The sequence below is a fragment of the Silene latifolia genome, chromosome 6 (genome assembly GCF_048544455.1).
Source record: "Silene latifolia isolate original U9 population chromosome 6, ASM4854445v1, whole genome shotgun sequence".
Lineage (NCBI taxonomy): Eukaryota > Viridiplantae > Streptophyta > Magnoliopsida > Caryophyllales > Caryophyllaceae > Silene > Silene latifolia.
The window spans coordinates 694,622-718,475 of record NC_133531.1 but is presented as its reverse complement, the minus strand read 5'-3'; the positions used below and the strand labels follow the sequence as shown (position 1 = coordinate 718,475).

Sequence of the window (23,854 nt, the reverse complement as noted above, 5' to 3'; positions counted from 1 at the left end):
CGAGCTGAGATGATTTGAGCCCCAACCGAGCTGAGCCGAGCACACTAAGGGCTAAGCCCCGGCTCGAATGCTCGTTATTTTTTAAAATTTAATTAATTTCTATCAAAAATATTTGCTTAAATTATACTCCAATCAGTTTTTTGATAAATTAATTAAAACACAAGTTTAAAAAAGAAATAACATATTGAATGTTAATTTAAGCTTTTAAGCAGAAAAAAAATACTAGTTTAATTAAAATTTCTAAGTTAAAAGGTAAGTTAAAATTAAAATAATTTTCGAAAAATGATACTCAACCAAAGTTCAGGTTCAACCTCATAAAACAATAAAAACATCATATAAGCCCGATCCTTAATTTTAAGAGCTCGGGTTTGGACTCGACGTTACTATGTAGAGGCAATAGAGCTGAGCTCGACTTCGGCTCGGCTCGGTTCGGTTCGGTTACACCCACTGTGAGTTTCTATCAGTCTATCTAGGTCGAAAATACATCCCCTAGTCGAGTAGTCGTCTTTCCAGAGTTCCCACCACCCAAAACCGCCGCACATCCACCGTCTAGCTGCCGCACATCTTTTATTTCCCTCCAATCTCCATTTTTTGGTATCATCTCTTATATTTTTGATTTATTTGTTTTATAATTACTGTACTTCATGTTATTAGGAATTAGTTAGTGATTACGGAGTATTAATTAAACTTTTATTTTGAATTGAATTTTTTTAGATTGTGGTAGTTTAGGGTTTCTCTGAATTGGGGGTTTTAGTTAAATTAAGCTTATATGTAGATTGTTATCATAGAGTGTTGGTTTTAGGGTTTTAGGGGCGTCTTAAAACAAATGGAGGCCAGTGCAACACGGAAAAATGAGGCCCCAAATATGAATGCACAAGTATATTATATTTAGAGTTTGTATTGAATTTCATTAATAAAAGCCTATAATACGGTGACCAAAAGCGGAGGCCCGGTTTCCACGCCCGTGGTTGCCCGTGGCCTTAGACACCCCTAGTTGGTTATGGTATTTGAGGGTTTAAATTTGAGGTTTTTACAAGCATTGGATTATGGATATTATTATTGCTGCTGCTGTTGTTATTTTATGATGCTATTGTATATTGTCGTCGTTGTTGTTATTGCATATAGTTGGTTGGTTGTTGTTGTTGTATATTGTGGTCGTTGTTGTTATATAATGCTGTTTTTATTGCATATAGTTGTCGTTTTCATTGTCTACTTAACTGCTTTCATCTGTTTGTGTTTGTTCTGTGTGTTGTAGTGCAAAGAACGCCTCGATTAATTTTGTTTTGTATTTTGAGCAGTTTTAGTGTTGAATTTTTGACGCCCTCCCCAAATTCCCATACCTATCATACAATTACAGACGGAAAACTCGCACAAATTCCCAATGAATTTTTCTTTGCACAGTAGCTACCGCTGCCTATTGGTCTTTTTCGTGTATATTTGAAAACCTCAAGCTTATCCGTTTTCTTCTTTGATTCGATGGCAGTCTTTAGACATTAAACTTTTGTTTTTTCAATTTTTTTGTGCATAAATCTGGACTGCTGTTTTTCAGCATTCATTTTGATTGTTTGATGATTATGAGTTGTTTTCGTTTTGTCAATTGGTCTGGAAATGTGAGCTAATCTATCCAATGTCGATTAGTTTTTGTGGTGCTATCAATATTTTTATCTCGTATTTATGAACTATTTATCCTATACATTCATCTACTTATCATTACCGTTGATTTTTTTATTTCTCATTTGTATCTTGTATTTATAAACTATTTTATATATTTGCATATAACTTTATTTTTGCGACCCAAATCTTTAGATACGAGTTACCCGAGTCTGTTATTATGGCTGCCTCTACCACCACACGTCAAACACCATCAACTGGAAATGTGAATGCCTTCAAGTATGCAGAGTCACGTGCTGCCGAACTGGAGTCCCTCCAGTCAATCATCTCTAACCGTCTCAATGACGACTTCCGTACGCGCCGCAATAAGCGCCGTCGTACAACAAGCTTTGCTACCAAGACTGGCCGCCGGAATAAGCAAAAAACCTCAAGGAGAGTTCGCAGGAGGGTTGAACTACAGAACAATCCTGAACATGGTTTTGTTGTTTCCGGTGACGGTACCAAGAGGCTTAGAACTCATGTTTGGCATGCCAAAAGGTTTTCCATCCAAAAAATGTGGGGATTTTATCTTCCTCTAGGAGTACACGGACCTGGAAGGGGATCCAGGTCTCTTCTCAACTGCTACAGACAAGGTGCTCTTATACATGATGCCTCCTTCTACACTGTCATCCTCTTGAAGGCCTCTCAGGAAGCATTGTTGTCCCTTCTCACCCAATTACTGATGCCTTCTCCTTCACATTGTTCTGAACATCTTTCTCAACGCATACTCTGTGGAGAATCTTTTGGAACTGCCATGGTTAGTTGTCTTTCTTTTATCTCGTGATCCTACATTTTACTACGGAGTACGATTGCATAATTATTTTTTTCCGCCTCATCTGCAGCTCCTTCATGTTGGACAAAACAAACCAATTTGTCCTGTTACCTATCTGTGGCGTCCTTTTCATCAACAGGGGACTGATGAAGAGACTGAATCCTCCTCTAATCTCCGTCATATCTGGATGTGGATGCATCCCTCAGTTTCTGCCCAAGGTCTTGATTGTATAAAACTTGTTTGCCAAAATACTGTAAGTCTTCTTCTCGCCCTTTTGTTCACAGGGCAAACTGAAACAACTTCTATTTGACCATGATGTGTTATTTGTTCAACTGGCTTTCAGATGAACGAGACAGGTGTCATGGTTGATTGTGTTTCCCTTGATGGACAACTTGGCAGAATCGATGTCATGGGAGAGGGAGCTTTTCAAATTCTACAAAAGATACTGCATCCTCTTACTCTGTGAGTGTAAGTTTTGTGTTGCTGATACTTGAGTTCTAAGTTTAAACCACATGAAAGAAGCTCGCCAACTACTTATGACTCTGTTATCACTGCAGTTCTGAAAAATCATTGAAGTTGAAGAATTTATCAATGAAAGAGCATACAAATGGATGTGAGCCCACGCAAAACAACATCCTTGAAAAGGAAGAAAGCTTTTCGTCCCATGCAGTTTTATCACTTAATGTTGTTGATCCGCGTTTTTTATCTACCAAGGTAGTTGCTGCTGTTCCTGATGCACAATTAGCTGGAGACCTACTTGACTTATCAGAGGACACTAATAAAGATAGTCATGCGGGGAGCCATCATGAAAAGGAAGATGTACCTTTTACCTTGCAGTCACAAAATGAGTGCAATTCCTCTGACCTATGGGATTCCATTGAAAAGGTTCAACCACCCATGGAAGAGCATCTCCTCTGTCAAGAGAGACATAAAAAATCATTGGATTTCTTTTGCCTGAAAGATACATCTTCAGTAAAATCTTCACGGACTCAGGAGAACTTCTCAACATCGTGCCCAATTCTGCTAATGAGACGCAGTTACAGATCAGGCCTTCTGAAAGGGTACCTTTCTTTTTACCCTCCAGTTATGAGTGGTTATATTTTTCTTTTTTCGGACGAATTTTGTGCATGTCATTTCACAGCTGCTGATTTACTTCATTGTATTCCCCATCACTCACCTTTCAGATGGTCTATTGTACTCCCTATTAGCTGGGTTAAAGCTTTCTGGATTCCATTTGTTACTCGCGGAGCTCATGCCATTGGTTTAAGGGAGAAGCACTGGATTTCTTGTGATGTACGTGTATCCCTTTTCACTGAAGCCATTGTGGTTTTCTGCTATAATCTTGTTCTCTGAGTTTCTCAGTTTTGCCTTCCAGGTAGGCTTGCCATATTTCCCTTCAGATTTCCCCGATTGTCCTGCATACTCTAGCTTTATGGCAAATAAAGCTGAAGCTGTTGAGCAAACAATGGATTGTCGCTCTCCTGCCATGAAACCCTTTAAAGTTCCAATGCTACTTCCTTGGAATAGCAGATGCTTTACTATTAATGATGGTATATCGCAGTCATCTGCAGTTACACTTTCTTGTAATAGAGGGGTTAATGTAGATCAGTCGCATGATGTTCCGCCTAATGATTTATGTGAAATTTCGGTGGCAAGGACTTGTAAGGAGCTGACTTCTTTCTTACATGAAATATCTGGCGACCATTTACTTCTATTCCCCAAGGGGCTAAATGCGGATAGCTTCTCTTCTTTGATGATAAGTGAAACCAATATTAGCCAGGCTTCTGGTACTGTCCCTTTGGCTAGTCAAGGTAACAGACTGTGTTACCTCCGAGTTCTTTTACGTGCTTTTAGGGAAGGTGTTTTTGACGAGGGAGCGGTTATTTGTGCACCTCATTTCTCTGACATATCATTATGGACCAGGTACGTCCATACAAACTCTTCTGAAAATTATTTTTCAAGTCCTCGCATCCAGTTCTTTAGTAAGGCTATCCTGTACACATGCTCCCAAAGAAAACTGACATAATATCTCATGAATTTTGTTGAAATTAACTTTTACATGGTAATCCCTGACTCTAACCGCCATGTTGGTGAACCTCAGGTCAGAGAATGGTGAGGGCCTTCATGTGCCTGATGCTTTTGTGAGTTCGTATTTTAAAGAGCAATCTCCTGGTAAGTGGGAGTTTCAGATGCCCGAGGACGCTGCTGCTAGGGAAGCGTATAGAAGACCGATAGGCTTTGTCACCACAGGATTTGTACGAGGAAGGTTTGTTCATTTTTCCCTTTGCTTGTTTGGCGATTCAGGTTTTTTGTTTCAGTGTGATTTGGGACCTTAGAAGCTGTGTCGGTCCGCTCTTCATATTATCTCCCTTACTCGTGTCTGACATTCGACCCTGGGACATGAGTCCGAACCTAGACACCTCATTTTAAAACGCGAACCTGTTATTTTTCATAAAATAGCTCAGCCTGTGACGTTACCCATACTCGTGTCTAATACTTCCAATTGAGTAGCCTCATTCCAAAACTGAACACTAGGAAGCTTAAATTGTTGTTTCTTTGGTTCGAAGATATTAATTTTTTGTAACTGAAATTTCGAGCAATTTTCAACTTTCAGCAAGAGACCATCAGCTATAGGCCTTTGTGAAGCTGTTCTTCTTGCTCAGCTTAGACTTGATCAGTGGAGTCAAACGTATCCAAAGAAGAGGCGGAAAGAGGTATTCGTACTGGTCAGAAATCTGAGGTCAACTGCATATAGACTTGCCCTTGCTACCATTTTATTGGAAGAGCAAGAAGACGATGTTGAGTCGTTTTGATTAGGTATAAGCTTTCACGCTTTTCGTTTAAAGGAGTTCTAGCTTCAGCAAAGCTCCTTAGCAAGGTATTTATGGCAGTGTTGTGTACCTATGCAAGGATTCACAATAATGCTCATCAGGCGTGAGATATTTTGAACTGAAACAAAGACGGGACTTAGTCGGGTTGACTAGTTTAGTCGAGCGAATTATTCCTGGAAAATGTTCAGAGGAGGTATTTAGGTATTGTGAGAGCCACATGTTACCAGTGTAACTTTGAAGAGGAGATCCATTAATTAGTTACAATTAGCATATTTATCTGCTTGAAATTTTGTTTGGAGGATGAACATGTTTCAATTTTTGACGAGCCATTGCAATGCTCATAGTCCGTTGATATGTAACCAAATGGGGCAGAGTGCTCCAAATTGGAAAGTGCAGTCTTCTGAACTTTTTTTTTCACTTTCACAAATTCTTGTTTAAGACAGACGTATTCGTATTTGTTTTAAAATTAAAATGGGTTAAAGAGAATATATCATAGATGAGACATAAACAGGGTGTTTAGGGACTAACAAAATTTTTGTCTTGTCTACTTAGATACGGTGTTATTTAAACCCGTTTTAATTTGACTTGTTTTAATTCTAAGATGGATATATTCGAGACTTAAGAGAGACTAAATGTTCTTTCTTTGAATGACTAATCAACAAATAAACTTCAAGCTTTGATACTAGCTAGAGTTAATTGTGCTTATAAGTCATAAATCGTGTTAGATTGATAAATTTCTTAAAATCCTGGTTCCGCCACTGGTTGTCAACATGAGTCAGTGTCCTTGGATTGGTCAGCTTTGTGCCTTTGAAGTTTGAACCCTTGGGTTTCAACAGGCTCAGAGTCGTACACGTCGGAAGTTGATAACCGTATTATGAAATGAATAAAACCCCGGGAAATTATTATTCCTTAAATTAATTCAGCAACACATATTTCACGCCTTTGAACTAAAAACACACACAAAAATGGCGAGCATCACCAAAATCGTGACTCCTGTAGTATGCCGGATTCAACGCCGCAATCCCTGCCGTTCATTCCCTATCTTCTCATTCCCGACCGTCCGATTTCCTTTGCCACCTGTCAGTCTCCAATTCGCTGCTGCTTCTTCCTCCTCCGTAATCGAAACGACGCTGGTTTGGCTTCTTCCTCACTCTTTCCGTATTGATTGATTGATTGATGTTTACGGTTAGATAGGCTTCGTTCTTTGGACTGAAACTCTTTGAATTGAATTGAATTGAATTTATAGGACGTGAACTGAACTGAAATAAGTCCAAAATAATACGGCCTTGTTTAATACCGCTCCTTTATTTTACTTGTTAATCCTCAGGAGTATGTTTCAACTGCGGATGAAATCAATACAAATAACAACATTTTAGGTTGTCCTATATGTTACGACTCGTTAAAATGGAGTGACGATTCCAGTTTATCCATGTAAGTGTATAATGTACTCCGTTCCAGTCATTTGTTTACTTTTTTTTGTTTTTTTTTTTGTTTTATTGTATGTGAAGAGTATTTTAGTTAACGTAAACAAATGATTGAGACAGAGGAAGTAATTCTTAACCAAGCTTATCGTTTCATGAGAATTTTATGTGATTGAATATGTTGCAGAGAGACCATCCCTGGTAGTACCCTACAGTGTAATACCTGCAAAAAGTCATATTATGGCAACGAGTCGCATATTGATCTTACTATTATTGGTAGTGGTTCCAAGGACTACGTTGAATCAATGCCACCAGTGACGGAGTTTTTCAGGTGGTGCTTCATCTTGTTGTCTCTGCGCGTTTCTTGTTTTGTGTCATTACTGATTATGTAACTATTTAAGTAGATTATATCAAATAATTGTTTATATTTCTGTTGCAGTGCTCCAGCCATGTCATATATATACGAGAGGGGTTGGCGTCAAAATTTTGGGTTGGGTGGTTATCCAGGCCCTGACAGAGAGGTGATTTGATCACTGCTTCTTTGTTATATTCTCTGAGCTTAGCTAGACGACATTGTAGGGATTATTTTTTTACTTGGTGGTCTTCTGTAGCTGAATTTGATCGCAGTTGTAGAACTGCAATTGTTTGATGACGTTGTAGCAATATCATTGCATTCAAGGTTACTCCATTCACTCAACCACCTGCTATTTGATATGTGTGTATACCATATCCGTATCCTGACTTTTGAATTATATATGTGTGTCAAATACTCTATCAAGTGTATATCACATTACCATGTTATATATCCATAATTTGGCAAATCAATGCATTCGCTTTGGATAATAAAGAAGGCGGTCATGCATTTATAATATTTGGCTTATTTTCTTGGTTGCAGTTTGAAATGGCGAAAGAGTACTTCAAGCCAGTTTTAGGCGGAAATATTATCGATGCTAGCTGTGGAAGTGGGGTATTCTCAAGACGTTTTGCTAAGAGTGGATTATTTTCTCTTGTTGTTGCACTAGACTACTCAGCAGCAATGTTGCGGCAGTGTCTTGAATTTGTTAAGGAAGATCCAGACTTCCCCAAAGAGTAAGAAGTCCTTTTCCGTTGTTAGTTCAAGTCTTCAACATTAGTCCATTCAACTTTTGCCAATATATAATCATTTGCCAGATTATATTAACAATGCCTGGTATGTCATTCCTCTTTTTTTTTCTCAACAGAAAATTAACCCTTGTCAGAGCTGATATCTCTAGACTTCCATTTGTTTCTGGCACCATTGATGCTGTTCATGCTGGTGCAGCATTACACTGCTGGCCTTCACCTTCTTCTGCTGTAAGCACGAGTTCATATGTGTCTCTGTCTTTCTCAGCTGTAATGAATTCGTGATTGATAAAATAAAACCCACAATAAGCAGCATGCCATAAAACATGAACATTCCGTAATGTTTTTCATTCACAGTTAACATGCCCTATTATGTCAACAAATGGTTTTTTAGGTTGCCGAAGTCAGTCGAGTGTTAAGACCTGGAGGAGTCTTTGTTGCTACAACTACTATTGCCGATGGCCCTTTTGCATTGCTGCCATTTAGGAACACTTTTAGGGAGGTAAATAAGATTGCTTTGAAATGGAGTTGAAGTGTTGAATTTGGATGTTCTACAAAAACTAGTCTCAAATTCTCAATCCATAATTCTTTTTATAAGTTGAACTATTATGCTATATTGAACAATTAAAACCGTGCTGATATACTGTTCTCTGATGTATGTGGTGCTTTTGTAGTATCTCCAACAATATTCAGGATCCCGTGTATTCTTGTCCGAACGTGAGCTTAAAGATCTCTGTACAACCTGTGGTCTAGTAGACTTCAGATGCACAAGGAATGGACTATTTGTTATGATCTCTGCTACAAAACCAGCTAAAACTTGATATTACCGAGTACTTTGGCCGTCGTTCTTTCAGTGGTGTGAGCCAAGTTGCTTTCAACTCTGCATTTGCATTGTTTCAGAACTTAGAAAATTGCAGTTGCTGATATATTGGATGATTGCGGTTGTACGACTATATTAGCTAGGTTTTGATCGTATAATTCCAACTGTGTATCATATACTTGTATAGGGTTATATAAAATAAAAAAAATCCTTTGTAACACCAACATTTAATGTTGAAAGTTAATACTCTTTTCCTAGCCGATTACTGACGGAACCTATTTCGAGCTACTTTGATTATACTATCTTACAGTCAGCTAAAAGCATGTATAATTGTATACTACTGAGATTGAAGACTACACTCAACTTATCAAGGGATTTATTATGAAGACATATTGCATTTTCAAAGCCTGTAATTCTGTAAGTGCCTAATGCAGTGTGGTTTTTGCTTCTTCTTGTGCATTATTTATGTGGAAGATGCATATTTGCCCAAAACTATTATTCGCGTACAGCACATGCTAGAGAATTTTGCTTGTATTTTTGTTTTGTTGCTGATTAATATGTCGTTCCTGCTTATTGATTTCCCTTGATTACTCGAAAGTTCTGGTAAGAAGCTGTTATTGGAGCCGTAATCTTGCCTGTTTGCTGATCCTCTTCTCCCTTACCGGCATGTCATCCACTAATTATGATCCCTAATTACATTGTGGTTTTTCTACTAAAAGCAATGTATGCTACTGAAGACAGATTGCTTCTGCAAAAACTGTAAGTGCCGAATGCAGTATGGTTTTTCTTTCTTGTGCATCATTTATGCGGAAGACGCCTCTTTACCATCATTCCCGTATTTCTGTTTTGTAGCCTATTAATATGTCGCCCCTGCTTCTTGATCGAATTTCCATGATTATTGAAGGTTCTAGAAAGAGACTGTTGATGAAGCCTTGATCTTGCCTTTATTATTCGGCCTTCCCCCTCCCGGTGTGCCATCTGCAGAAAATATGATCCCAGATAACACCACAGTCAAAGGTAATTAATTATGGATAGCATTAGCCGCGACAAGTATATGTGGAGCAGGGAGGGCTAGTTGCCCCTAATAAGGAGAAATCTATTTTTTCATTATACATTCAGTTTTTAAGTTTTATTGTTGTACAAATTCGCAATCAAACTTCATTCTCAGTCGACATTTTAGTCATCGAAACTATGTTCTCATTGAAGAAGGCGTATCATCAGCCAAGAAGACGGGTCAAGTAATCACCTAAGTGGGTAGATAGATAAAACAACGAATCTACTCCCTAGGCATTTTGCTTTTGTCTTATCTACCTACTTGAGTATTACTTGACCCGTCTTCAGCTTGTGACGGATATGCCTGTCTTCAACGAGACTTACTGTTTACTAATTTCCATCGAAGATTTGTAAAACTCACTAAGCGAGCTGCGGGCAATTTATTAAACTTGAATCTTGATCATGCATGAGCATGAGGAATTAAAACTCTCTCTGTCTCATTCATTTGTCTACTGTTTTTCAGTCTTTATGTGAAGTATTTTAATTAAAGGTAAATAAATGATTAAGACGAAAATAAGGAAATAAGAGGCGGCTGATGAAGTTGGTAAGGCAAAAGTGCTGAAAAGAGGTAAAGAAAGTGACTAGCAGATAATGCTTCAAATGATGGACGTAAAACAGCTGGTTGCATGTCTTTGCATGGAGGGCACCAACTTTTTTGGATTGGGATGTTCATAGTCCAATTAGTCTTGTGGTGTTAAAGGAACTGCCTCAAAGATGTCAACTCCGATCCTGACCCTCGGAATTTAACCCTATTTCCGAGTTACTCGATATTTTTGCCCCACATCGGCTACTGGTGTTTTATACGGGTACATGTCATACACCGTCTCTTGTTAGTTATGTGGACTCGTAGCACGTTGCTAAAAAATGTGAGTCGAATTCAATACAAGAGTATTTTTATGTGTCATGTCTCTAACACAGTGTTGCTAAAAAAATGAAGTGTCAAAATAATGTACTTATCTGTCCTTAATTTAAATTTGATCGGACGAATTTAATACTAGTCTAAAATGCAAGAAACGTTGCATTTCTTTTGTGTTTTTCAGCTAGACTCTCTTGTGACGCGTCACAAATGAAAATTTGTCTTCTTGTAGATATGATTGAGGCATTGGTTATTGTACATTCATTTTGTACCTTTTCATCAACCCAAAATAATAAGGGCTTTCCGTACTATAATTTGAATAATTGAAGCATAAGATAAGGATGACAAAGAAGATAAGGACTAATCAAAGAATAAACATCCATAATTCCACATCTTCAGTTTTCTATTCGTTTTCAGCCAATGAGGTTTGAACAAGTAACGACATAGCGTAACCTTGAAAAAATTGATTCATACAATTGTTCTAAATGAGAATTCGTGTAAAGTTCCTACTCGAAATGCTATCGTATCACTCAACTACTCGAGCATTATAATTGCCTAAACTTAATAGTATCGAAAATTAACGTCGGTCGAAGAGTAATAGAGAGTAACATTAGTTATCATCTTTAATTTGCTAAGCATTTGCATTTGAATTTAATAGAATAAGTTAAATGGGCCATGTTTAATTAAAAACTTGCATTATTGGTGCAGGACATCGACTGTTTTAGTCTGTTAGTACTAGCCATAAAAGTTGAAGCAGAGGATGCATTTTCGAAATACAGTAACAACATCAAAGATATGGTCTGGATTAGGGGTGGTCAACAGTGCGGGTCGGCTTTGCTAACCCGGACCCGGCCCGTCTGTGACCCGCTGATGGAACTGGCCCGCCTGTCCCGGGCCCAGACCGACCCGCCCTATATCCGGGCCGGTTAGGGGTCCCCAAATGCCAAACCCGGCCCGCCCAAACCCGGACCTGCCATGGACCCGCCCTTGACCTGCCTCACGGGTCACTTCTGACCCGACCCGCCCCAACCCGCCTCAACCCGTCCCGTCCCGCCCCTTTACCCAGGCTGGTTCCGGGCCTACTAAAACCTGTCCCGCCCCGCCCCCGCCCCGGCCCGGACCCGGCCGACCCGCACTGTTGACCACCCCTAGTCTGGATGTAGTCGATGGCGTCACCAACCTTTATATTTACTGTTTTCTTTTTCAAATGTGTTTTAGCTCGTTCATGTTTGCCAACTCCAAATTATTTATAGCGAAGGCTTTATTACGTCGGCCTCAATCTTGCCATTGGCATATGCATGGTCACAAGCCTACGCGAGTTCATAGTTTTACATAAGTCGTTCTTACATTTTAGTTAATGATTTCTTTCTATCGACTATCTACTTACAGAAAATTCTGAATTTAATTTGTAATATTCCACATATATTTAAATTCGTAGCAAAAAATTACTCGTTGGATAGATATTGGAATATATTATACAAATGCTAGAGTACATTTCTTAACTTTTTTCATTGTAAACAACTAGGAGTAACATTAAATGAAAGAATATATAGATTACAACAACATATGGTACAAAAAAAGAAAAAAAAACACATGATACAAATATTTTTACAAAAATTACTCGTAATAAAAGTTTTACAAGTCGAAAAAGTTTATATACTAAATTCACCGCATCTCAAGTATATATATCGGGATCCATAAGTTCTTTTAACTGATATCAAAGTCTCGTGCTCTTGATTGTCAGCTTACACCTAAGCCTTGCATTCAACAGGAAGGCCTTGAGGAAACCTCTGAAAATCAGTGCAATAGTTATAAATCATATAGTTCTTCTGAACCCATTGCATTCTCTTTTGACTGGTGGCATCAAGCTGTTGGTTCATCCAGGACGCGACAGGTGTCGAACCATGGCAAGAAGATTGACCATTGGTCCAAACACAAGCATTTGCATTGTAATTCCTGTAGGTTGCTGTGAAAGGTGCCTTTGACCAGTCTGTCTTGACTCGACCGCCTTGGGTTGCCCAGTCCTCGGCGTCCCATAAACTCGAGTATGCTCTCATTGGTTGGTTGTTTGGGTATGGTACTCCTGCTGTTTGCATGTTCTTGAATTCTCTTACGGGTGTACCGTCTACTGAAATTCTGTATTCATGCAATGTTCGGGTCAAATTGACGTACTATCACTTATTGAGTATCATTTTCGCCTTTTCGGTCTGAAATCAGTTGTCACGTACTAATTTTGATTTTAACGACCGTAGAAGTGGCCAATGTTACTTGAAAATACGGCTCTTAATACCAAATTTATTTGTCCATTTAGGCTATTTTTACGGGTTAGCATGTAAATTATTTACTCGTTAGTCGTTAATATTTTGGTTACGTCCCAGATTTAATACTATTAGAGAATATTATATTAAAAATATTAGGAAAATATAATATATTTTCGTAATATTTCTAATATAATATTCTATATAATATTCTCTTAATAAATAACATGGAATTGAGTACGAGAAATTAACTACTAACATGATACTCTGGGGATTCCAGAGGATGGAGTAGGTGTGGAAGTCGGTAGTAGGGTCGAACCAGAGACGAAACTGTTGTTCCCGGCCACCTTTGCCTTGGCTGAATATGTTCGTGTGTAGCGTGTAAGGCTGACCGGTAACATTGCCTAAGAATTCGAGGTCTATCTCATCGTGTGTCGCTCCTTGGGACGATAACTGTAAATTCACACGTTAACAAAAGTCAGATAATCTAACAAAAAATGTCGAAATTTATATAGTTTTATTAACGACGTTGTTTTACTAAGGAACTTACATAATAGGTAGTTACAGTTCCAGCAGAATTGCCAGGTACGAGTTTTAGGTCCATATCGACCTTACCAAACAAATATTGGTTCTTGGACTGGAACCCAGAGCCAGAGGACTTATCTAACGAGAGCGTAAGGAGTTGACCATTATTTAGTATCTTACCACGACCATCACCCCAGGTGAGGTCGATGTTCTGGTAAATACTACCCGCAGCAGAAGCTGCGGTTATCATATAGAAGGCTAGTAGGAAAATCCCAAATTTGGAAGCCATGATATATAGCTAACACAATGTATAGAATGATATGAATGAAGTTTTTGAGTTTTCGAGTCGATGATATAAAAGAGTGTGCATGGAAGAGGTATATATATGGAGTAGGAAATCATAAAAGGCGGCTGGTGAAGTAAATAAGAAAAGGAAAGGAAAGGAAGTAGGAATGAAAGGTTGAGATAATAAGGTGTAAACAGCTGGAGTTATCAAGGATACCAATGAGTCTACCACAAGTTGATGACTTTGGTCTATTGTCGAGTTTGATGGGCTACTTCTCATTTATCCTACACGCCAAGGGTTATTATACACAATGGAGGACGGTATTTGAAATGTTTAAGCCTAGTAGTCTTCGTGAACATTAAATGGAAGGTTTGAACTTTGAGTCTCCTTTTATCCGGTGTTGTAGTTCTTTTATGACTCGTTTAATACTTCTAATAGGGATGACACTCGACTAGAGCGTGACACTGGGCTAGGTTGGGCTGCGAGTTATTATCCCGGGCACGGCACTGATAAAAGGCCGAGTCAGATTGGGTTCCCCGATAGGAAATCTTTGGCCCTGACTGGCTGGAAAATTTGGCCTCAGAAGTGCGGGCTGAGCCGGACTGAGATGAACTAAACTTATAAGAGCTGAACTGAACATATAAGAGCTGTATTTTTAAGACAAAAAGAACATGGCCTAAGTCTAGTAGTCACAGACTACTACGGGTGGTCTCGCGGGCGGACGGGTTCCGATCGTGCTAAGTAGGTGAGCCCGTGCACAGTCCGGATTGGGAGCCGAGCTGGGCCGGGATCGAGATCCGGTCGGACCTGGTATAGGTGGACCCGGAACAGATCCGGGGTGGGGTCAAGGGGCGGGTTGAGGCCAGACGGATCTGGGTGAAGGTCAAGGGACCGGTTGAGGCCAACCGGGCTGGGGTTTGGGCGGGCCAGGTAGGTGAACGTTGGATCCAAGCACGGCCCAGAGGATGGGTCGGGCCAGGCTGTGTACGGGTCAACCGGACCGGGTGAAAATCTGCGTTGAGAAGGGAAAAAATTAACAATGGAGTTGCGGGGGATCGAACCCCGTGCCTCTCGCATGCAAAGCGAGCGCTCTACCATTTGAGCTACAACCCCTTGATGTTATTAAATCTCCCTAAGTACATATTTATTTAAATAATAAACAACAATGGAGTGCTGCAGTTCAGCTCAAAAGATTCAATTACCAAACACACATAAAATCAATAAGAAACTTTCATTCATCTATAATCTTTGAAGAACCTCTCAAAAACCCTTCATTTTTAATTGCATTAAAAACCCAGAAAAATTCATGGATTTTCAGGTAGTTGTATTAGCAGGTGGTGCATCCAAAAATCTCATACCTCTTGTTTCCAAGGTGGATTCTTTTCTCCTTAATCTTCCCTAAATCCTCAATTTTTTTAATAATCATGTTGTGTTTTTGTTGTAATTAGTGTTTTAAATGTATAATTAGTGTTATATATACATAAAGGTTCAAGCTTTATTGAAATTTGGGTTGCAGGAAGTACTAATAGAATTGCTGTCAGTTGGTAATTGTCTTGTTTTTGTTGTAATTATTGTTTTAAATGTATAATTAGTGTCTTATACACATGAAGTTGCGAATGAAAAAACCGAACTTGTGAGGGTTCTACCCATTAAGTTGTTTTCGGTATCCGGGATACTCTTGATCAACACCAAAAATATACATAAAGTTGCGAATGAAAAAAGCCAAACTTAGGAGGAGTCTACCACTCTACCCGTTAAGTTGTCTTCAGTACCAAGAAGAAGGAGATTGTCCCGGTTGTCTGTAGGAGGATACTCTTGATCAACACCAGAAATATGCATAAAGTTGCAATGTTTATTGAAATTGGGGTGCAGGAAGTTCCAAAAGCATTGCTACCGGTTGCTAATTGTCATGTTTTTGTTGTGATTATTGTTTTAAATGCATAATTAGTGTTATATATACATAAAGTTTTAATCTTTATTGAAATTATGTTGCAGGAAGTACCAAAGGCATTGCTCCCAGTTGCTAATCGTCCTGTATTGTCATATGTTTTAGACCTTTTGGAAAGAAGCAATCTTAATGATATTATTGTGGTGGGTTTCTCTTACTTGATTTGATTAGTTGTTACACAAATTATAGAATAAGACCGTCTCATAGTGTGAGACACTTGATTGTATGATAATGATGATTGGGAAGTGTTATTTTTATGGTAGGTGGTTGGGGGTGAAGCTGCTGCTGTTAAAGTGGGAGGATGGGTGTCTAGTGCTTATGTTGATCGCCTTCGAGTTGAGGTAATTTCACCTTATTATTGTTTGAGATGTTAAGTTATGAATGGTTGTGTATTACTGTATTATAAATGCTGTTGTCATCTTGAATTCGTCGTCACCCCAATGGCTCCAAAAAGCTTGGTTCCCGTTGATCCGTAACTGTAAGGGGAAAACCATATGCTAGATGCTACGCTAATAAAGTAGAAGCTTAGAGGGATATAGAAGTTGTTTTTATCCAGTCCCTTATATCACAAGCGAAAAGTGCAATGAATTTTGGTCTAAATTCTCATGGTTAGTCTCGTTTAAGGCCATCTTACACTAATATTGTGTAAATCTGATCCTTTTGCGAGGAAACTATAACCCATCAATTTCACAAACTGAAGTAACGGTTAAAAAAAAGCCCATTCTACACATGCTCGAACTCTTATGTAAGGTGGCCTGATACAAGTGCAATTGTGAAATGGTTGAAGTTTGTGTTTATCATTGCATGTATAGCAACTACTTCTTTCTGTTATGAGTGTTTCCACGTTTGTAATTTGGTGACGTGCTGTGTGGCCTTTGTGCCTGTACTATTATTGGATTTAACTCTTTAGGATCCGATTTTTGTCTGGAAAAGCTTAAAGCAAATTATGTTTTTGGGGATAAAAGATTGAGTCATACCATCTTGGCATCTTCCCTACACCCTTTCTATTGAAGGAACTGAATGAAAGGATGAGTGCTAAGTTTTGAAGAGCTGACGTTAAGGATTAAATAACTAGAGGATGAGAGACCCTTCATCTGGGATGAGATGTTGTGTTAAATTGTATATTAGAAAAAAAATTCAAGGAGAGCGGCGATCATGAGGTCAACTGCTGGTAGCTGGCCTAAGATCTCTTTGAGTTTTGTCTCCCAGCTTAAGGTCTGTTTAACCTCACTCAAGTATAGTAGGTGTAGAATGATTTAGACCTCTTTTGAAGTGTTGATGCTACATAGTAAAAGGACAAACTCAGTGTGATGTTTCAAGAAGGATTTGAGTTAGTATGAGCTAGTTAAAGGGACCAAGCTAATGCAAATCACTTCTGTAGCCGGCTCTCAGTGAACATAAGATCCTTCATGAATGCTGCTTAGCTGTGTTTGATTTTATATAAAGAGGATATGCTGTCTGCTAAGTTGTGGGATCTTTGAATATCTTTCACTTTTGCCGGAGTTCAAGATCTTCTGATATCTCGAGCTTCTTCCTTGATATACACTTGTGTATAGCACTCTTAGATTATTTGAGCATGTGATTTTTTGATTTTTTTCAGGTTGTTGCCGTCCCAGAGGACAAGGGAACTGCCGGAGCTCTTCGAGCTATATCACGCCGCTTGACTGCTAGTGACATATTGGTAAGCCCTTCTTAGTGCATTAACAGCTACTTATATTTGAGGAAGAATCAAACTTCCTTAACCACAAATGATATTTTCTCATATACCTTTTTGACATTAGTAACTTATTATGATTTCGTTTGCTTTGTTTCACCGATCATTCTTTCTATTAAAATGTTTATTTCTTCTGAAGGTAGTCAGTGGTGACCTGGTTTGTGATGTACCTCCTGGGGCTGTGGCAGCTGCCCATAGACGACATGATGCAGTTGTGACAGCAATGCTCTGTTCCACACCTGTCAGTGGACCCACAGAATCTGTATCCTCCAGTGCAAAGGATAAAGCAAAGAAACCTGTGCGTTGTAATATCGTAGGGCTGGATCCCACAAAACAGTTTTTACTGCATCTAGCAGCAGGTTCCATTTTGAATGCTAACTATTGTTTTTTTTGGTGCTAATGCTAACTATTGTAAATATATATAAGCATACTATTCAAATCTGGCTACCAAAGTCAGGAAGGAATACATGTTAACGTATTACAAGTTTTTGTGTTAGTTCATTGTCATTGCAATATCTTTTTCAGGCACCGAGGTAACGAAAGATGTAAGAGTTCAAAAGAGCATTCTACGTGCTGTGGGACAGGTATTCTTCTCAACTTCTTTGGTGTAAGCGTTCAGCCACAGTAAAATAAGTCTTGCGTCCACTTTATGTCAATAGTTTTGTACTTTGGTTTAAAAATTTGCCACAGTGCCTGTTAAACTGTTGCATAGTTTCTATGCTTTGTTATTCCCTATGTACTTCGAGCTTCGACAGTCCAGTGATACTTACTAATTGTGTTACCCAAACTTGTGTAGATGGATATACGGACTGATCTCATGGATGCCCATTTATACGCATTTAAGAGGTTTGACACGTTTAACTCTTATCGGCCATGTACTCATGTTTTTACCTTTTAACCAGTTCCTTAACATAATGTGCGTGCTTATAATTGGTTCAAACATGTACATTTTTTGAAGGTCTGTTCTTCAGGAAGTTCTTGAAAAGGATCTTGATCAGAAAGAGAGATTTCAAAGCTTAAAGCAAGATGTTCTGCCCTACCTTGTTCGGACACAGCTGGTGAGTGTGATATATGCCATGCACAGATACTTGAATGAGGCGGTCTCACATGTGAAATCAACGCATGAATCTTATAGTTAACTGAGGACTATATAAGATTATGAGGTGGTCTGATAACATCTAAGACCGTGTTATAGACACACGGTTTGCCATGAACTTTGGCTACTTGTCTTGAAGCAGGACAAGGATTCTGACAGTGTTACTTAATACCGCATTGCAGAAATCAGGAGTTTTGTCGAATTCAACGTCACCCTCAGAAGAAAACGGGAATGATATGGTCCCATCACTAAAGAACCAAGTAATGCTCTCCCAACTTTTGGCTAATGCTTCTACCCCAAGCTTCCACGAGCTCTATGCTTTGGGTCCTAACGGATTTGCTGGTGTTCCTAAACGAACCCACAAATGCTGTGTTTACATTGCCAGCAAGGACAAATACTGTGTCCGCTTGAACTCAATTCAAGCCTACAGTGATATCAACCGTGATGTGAGTCTTTTATTTAATGAGTTAATCAATTATTTAGTACTAAATCCATCCCAAATTTATTGTCCCTATTTGACTTAGGTGGTCAATTGCTGTCAACTTTAAGCATTAATTGCTCCGCTCCAATATTTGTAGACAACTATTTTCATTGTGTAACTTCTGTTGTGGTGAAAAAATATCAGTCAAAGTCGATATCGGTTGACCACCAAAGTCAAATGAGGACAATATAAATATGATGGACGGTAAACATGCATTTTTGGTCATATGTGTTGTCTTGATTCTGTAAGGTCATTGGAGAGGCTAGCCATCTGTCGGGATACTCTTTCTCTCCTCAAAACAACATTATTCACCCTTCAGCGGAGATTGGGTCAAAGACTACCGTAAGTACCATCTTTCACATTTACTTTTTTGTTGTTAAATATTCCATTTTTTGTACTAGTGTAGTCCACCAACTTGAACTCTGATTTTTACAAAAAGTTTACTAAATCGATTCCTTTCAGTATGACTAACTTATTTCATCCTTTTGGACGTGAAATTCTTGATCTCCCGTTTATTTGAAGATCATTGTGTTTTATATACTCGCGATTTTTTGTGTGTGTGGATTTAGGTGGGACCACACTGTATGCTTGGAGAAGGTTCACAAATGGGGGACAAATGTAGTGTAAAACGATCGGTTATTGGTCGGCATTGTCGAATTGGTTCAAATGTGAAGGTATGTTTATATACTTTTTTATATGATCACGCTTAGGTCATTTGTGCTTAAGTTGTGAATGATAGTAGTTCATTTGTAATTTATCTTCATGACGTTGACTGTTGATTGCCTCCCGAAAGGCCTTTAGAAAATGGCGGGTGGGTCATGATTTGTTCAGTTCGGCCGATGTTAGCTAGTGAGCTAGTGAAATTGAATATGGTACTCATGATCAGGTTCGAACTCCGTTAGCATCAAAGCTAACCTGTGGCGATGTCTAACACAAATTTTAAAGAAAAAAAATCTTTGTCCGATACTTCCAGTGGCGGATCCAGAAAAACTTCTTTCCGGGGTCCTGATTGATATTTAAAAACTATATACGAAGTATTACATAAAAAAGTTATAAATTTATTTATTTTTAGCCTGAAAATTAGACAAAATAAGCAAAAAAATTTCTGTTCCCGGTGTCATCACCCCGGAATGTTGTTCATAGATCCGCCAATGGTACTTCCATGGGTTCTAATATTGATTGTTATCGTGTATATTAAGCTAGATGCAAGAATAGGAACAGAATCGATATCATGTGTGTATAATCGTCATATATCTTTATGTTCACAATGCAGATTGTAAATTCAGTTGTCATGGACCATGTAACAATTGGGGATGGTTGTTCTATCCAAAGTTCCGTTATTTGTAGCACTGTACAACTTCAAGAGCGCGCTGTTTTGAAAGATTGTCAAGTAAGGCGTTTTCTTCTCTTCGGTTGATTCCCTAAATTATTAGGGCTTTTTATCATTACGATTCTGTTTGTGTTCTCAACACGGGTTAGAACGTCTTACCACGTTTTACTCCGTTACTATATTTGACAATTTTTTGCATCAAACAGGTCGGAGCTGGTTTTGTAGTCACTGCTGGCAGTGAATACAAAGGGGAGTCTTTGGCAAAGAAAGAGAAGACTGTTTCGACATGACCTTTTTGTTTGGATACTTTTCTCCGATTAGAAATTTAAGTGGTGAAATTTTTGGTGGTTCGGAATTTGTTTGTTTAACCAAGGAAATCAACCACAGTAGTCATTATCAGTTTTGTTCCAAATTTCCATTGATCCGTACTTGAGCATGCATCTTTGCTTCCGTGTACGGATTATTCCTGTTGCGTTTTTTTTTCGGTGAGTCTTTTGTAATATGATCGACACTAAAATTTATATGAATGTTCGATAATCAAAGACAATGTAACGATCAAGAAAGTAAAGCCTTTCACAATTGCAATTACTTGTACTACAAGTTTAATTGCATGGTTATTGTGAATTCTTCATAATTAGTAAATTTAACCATTTGGTAATTAATTAACGAGTAAATCAAATTTTTTTTGTAAAGTATACTACACTTAAATAAAGTGGTAATTAGGCCCCTTAACTCTGTTCAATTGTGAAATTAGGCCCCATAAGTTTTATTTGGAGCAATCAAACCCCTTAAGTTTCACCAAAAGTGAAATTCAACCCCATTTTCATAATTTTCACCAAATTCTTATATTAATATCACTTTTAATACAATTTATCAAATATAAAATATATTTTTTATAATTTTAGAACTTTTATATTTATATTAAATATTGAGAATTATTTTATTTTGAATTTTATAATATATAGACAATTTATTATATATGTATGAATGTTATATAAATTATAAATAATTTACTAAATATGTATGTAAAAGTGTTCTTCAATGATTAATAAATTATGTAAAAATTCGTAAAGTTGCAATTAGTAATTTTTAGTTATTTAATAAATTATTTAATACCAATATAAATTGTTTTTAATTAAAATTCTTGTGTAAATTTAAAAAATGGGGTTGAATTTCACTTTTGATGAAACTTAAGGGGCTTGATTGCTCCAAATAAAAGTTATGGGGCCTAATTTCACAATTGATCAGAGTTAAGGGGCCTAATTACCACTTTCGCGACACTTAAATAAAACACAAGTTATTACAAACTTAAGCCCATATATAGTTTCATTAATCTAACACATTTTAGTTTCATTACTCTTCACACAATTTCATAACGAAATTTTCAGTTAAATAAAAATAACCATAACAATATAATTACAAAGACATAATCCGAATAAATATTAACAAATAATTGGGATGGAGGGAGTATAATAACCGTTAATATTATTATTATCACAAATTGTTATATAAGACTACTGATTTAAATGTGTCAGTATTACACATAAAATATCGGGTTATTAAAATAAAATTAAAATACAAATATAATCTATTAATAAGTTTGGGCTATTCATCTATTGGACCAGTCATATGCTATAGGCTAGGTTGCACCAAAACGGACACGGACACTGACACGACACGGACACGTGACACGACATCCCATGAAATTTAGGACACGGGACACGTCATTTAAATTTAATAAAATATATATTTTATAGTTATATATGTGTGATTTTATTTTTGAAAAAGTATTGAATATTAAATTTAAATAAGTGAAAGTAAAACGTTAATTATAACTCATTCTCATTTCCAAAACCAAAACCAACTTATAATCAATCTATTTTGACATTTTCACTACTAGTCTAAAGAACATCATTTGTCTCCAATTCAGCTTATTTCCCCACCAAATTCAACCATATAACAACTCTCGCCATTTACCTTAAATTCAACTTGATTCCGTTTGGAGGTGTGTCCAAATACCATGGACACGGCTCAAAATACCATGGACACGTGTCGGACACGTGCCCAAATAAAAGATGAAAGTTAGACACGGCTTTACAAGTGTCCGACACGTTTTGATGTGTGTCCGACGAGTGTCGTGTCTGACAAGGGTGTCCGACACGAGAACGCTGATTATGAGGAGTGTCCGTGCAACCTAAACTATAGGACGGTTCTATAGGAGAGTTGTATTATTATAATGTACACTCATCAGTATATCCTGTTACCATACACGCAAGCTAATTAATTAGAAAGCGATGTAAGATATATAATTAAATACTACTCCGTAATTTTTAAATTTGAAATAACATTCATAAATTTATCTTTGGGTAAGACGGATTGCATTAATCCATTAGCAAATCTTTGAAACAAGATCTTGGATGTTAATTAACAACTCAGCTAGACAAAAATAAAAATTTAGAAAATGGAATAACTATTTATTAATACTTTTTAATTACATGAGTTTCTTAATTCTAAAGATTTCAAGAAAATCATTACCTAAAATATAATATACTCGATGAAAACTTAAGTTTTTCTATTACTAAACTCACTTCCTAAATTATAAACATTTCCTATAATAAATAACATAAAAAATATTTAAACTGTGAAAATATACGCAAAATTTATGTCTTCAATAATGCTCTCGGATTAAAACCCTACTCAAAACCTTAGTAAGTGTATCTTCCTTCTGATCAATACACAAAATCTGGTAAGAAATTTGAATTTAATCTCTTGATTTTCATATTTTTTTACGTTATTTCTTATTAAGAGCAGTGACGGAACTAGTGGGGACTACTGTAGTGGTAGTCGCACCCTTGAACAATTTTAAATTCAGTTTTTAGTTTAAAGTTCTATCACATTAGTACTAGTTCGTTCGTCCCCTAACTACAAATCCTTTATGCGTTACTATGTACAGACATTTACGAGTATATTATATATTTTTCGATATTTAAGGCGACAATCCTAAAGTTTTAATTCATTTACTACGTAAAGACTTCGTGTTTTTTTTTGGTTCAATTTTACAGAGAAATGTCGACGGAATGCATGCAGATCATGGAAAATAATTATAATAATAATAATGGTGAAAATATGGAAAATCGGTCGAATAATTCCGAGTTTCCGAAGGGCATGAGAGTTCTTGCTGTTGATGATAATGAAGTTTGCCTTAGGCTTCTTACTAGATTGCTAACCAAGTGCCAATATCAAGGTTTGTATTTCTACTACACTTTATTTCTTAATAAAACCTTTGTTAATGTTAATAATTACATATCGGAAATCATTTCTCGTAAATACGGTCGATATAGGCTTAACCCACGATAAGTTTTGTATAAGACGGTTTTAAAATATTAGTGTAAAAGTATTTATAGAAAAATCTGTTTTACAAAATATTTGTATAAAGCCGCTTTACTCATCACTCATCAAGTATTTAGATAGTCTCAACTCTCATGTTTAACAAAATATTTGTGTAAGACCAGTGGTGGAGTGAGGGGGCTAGCAGGAGCCGTCGCCTCGCTGAAGTTTGAAAATTTCGAAATTTTTTGTTAAAATTTTCGAATTTTTTCGAGACCTACTTATAATATTTCACTTTCGCCCCCGCTACCTTAAAATCCTGGCTTCGCCCCCGTGTAAGACCGTCTTGAATTAATTGCGAATTTAAAGTCGAATTTGGATGATA

The 23,854-nt window shown here is 37.4% G+C and overlaps 4 protein-coding genes, 1 long non-coding RNA gene and 1 other non-coding gene across 6 annotated transcripts; 4 read left to right on the top strand and 2 right to left on the bottom strand.

Annotated features, from left to right (window-relative positions):
- The first annotated feature begins 277 nt into the window (after positions 1-277).
- LOC141585851 (ribonucleases P/MRP protein subunit POP1) lies at positions 278-5,350 on the top strand. Its single transcript, XM_074406911.1, has 9 exons — positions 278-594; positions 1,807-2,407; positions 2,493-2,675; positions 2,766-2,884; positions 2,980-3,483; positions 3,607-3,715; positions 3,798-4,345; positions 4,524-4,688; positions 5,037-5,350. The coding sequence occupies exons 2-9, from the start codon at positions 1,832-1,834 to the stop codon at positions 5,233-5,235; spliced, it is 2,403 nt and encodes an 800-aa protein (XP_074263012.1). The 5' UTR covers positions 278-594; positions 1,807-1,831; the 3' UTR covers positions 5,236-5,350.
- Positions 5,351-6,167: 817 nt separating this feature from the next.
- On the top strand, positions 6,168-8,865 carry LOC141585857 (putative methyltransferase At1g78140, chloroplastic). Its single transcript, XM_074406916.1, has 8 exons — positions 6,168-6,386; positions 6,581-6,684; positions 6,862-7,005; positions 7,114-7,195; positions 7,570-7,763; positions 7,895-8,006; positions 8,170-8,277; positions 8,450-8,865. The coding sequence occupies exons 1-8, from the start codon at positions 6,219-6,221 to the stop codon at positions 8,594-8,596; spliced, it is 1,059 nt and encodes a 352-aa protein (XP_074263017.1). The 5' UTR covers positions 6,168-6,218; the 3' UTR covers positions 8,597-8,865.
- Positions 8,866-8,935: 70 nt separating this feature from the next.
- Positions 8,936-9,272, top strand: LOC141585858 (uncharacterized). The gene is made up of 2 exons (XR_012519435.1): positions 8,936-9,012; positions 9,194-9,272. It is a non-coding gene; the product is annotated as an uncharacterized LOC141585858 (long non-coding RNA).
- Positions 9,273-11,942: 2,670 nt separating this feature from the next.
- LOC141585850 (putative xyloglucan endotransglucosylase/hydrolase protein 23) lies at positions 11,943-13,826 on the bottom strand. Its single transcript, XM_074406910.1, has 3 exons — positions 13,313-13,826; positions 13,022-13,215; positions 11,943-12,640 (listed from the first exon to the last, which is right to left on the bottom strand). Exons 1-3 carry the CDS (start codon positions 13,574-13,576, stop codon positions 12,256-12,258), a joined length of 843 nt encoding a protein of 280 aa, XP_074263011.1. The 5' UTR covers positions 13,577-13,826; the 3' UTR covers positions 11,943-12,255.
- A 787-nt stretch (positions 13,827-14,613) lies between these two features.
- TRNAA-UGC (transfer RNA alanine (anticodon UGC)) lies at positions 14,614-14,686 on the bottom strand. The gene has a single exon. It is a non-coding gene; the product is annotated as a tRNA-Ala (tRNA).
- Positions 14,638-20,753, top strand: LOC141585849 (uncharacterized). The gene is made up of 13 exons (XM_074406909.1): positions 14,638-14,945; positions 15,569-15,664; positions 15,785-15,862; positions 17,122-17,202; positions 17,375-17,594; positions 17,761-17,819; positions 18,032-18,081; positions 18,194-18,293; positions 18,514-18,777; positions 19,062-19,154; positions 19,382-19,486; positions 20,086-20,202; positions 20,349-20,753. The coding sequence occupies exons 1-13, from the start codon at positions 14,880-14,882 to the stop codon at positions 20,430-20,432; spliced, it is 1,413 nt and encodes a 470-aa protein (XP_074263010.1). The 5' UTR covers positions 14,638-14,879; the 3' UTR covers positions 20,433-20,753.
- The last annotated feature ends 3,101 nt before the right edge of the window (positions 20,754-23,854 follow it).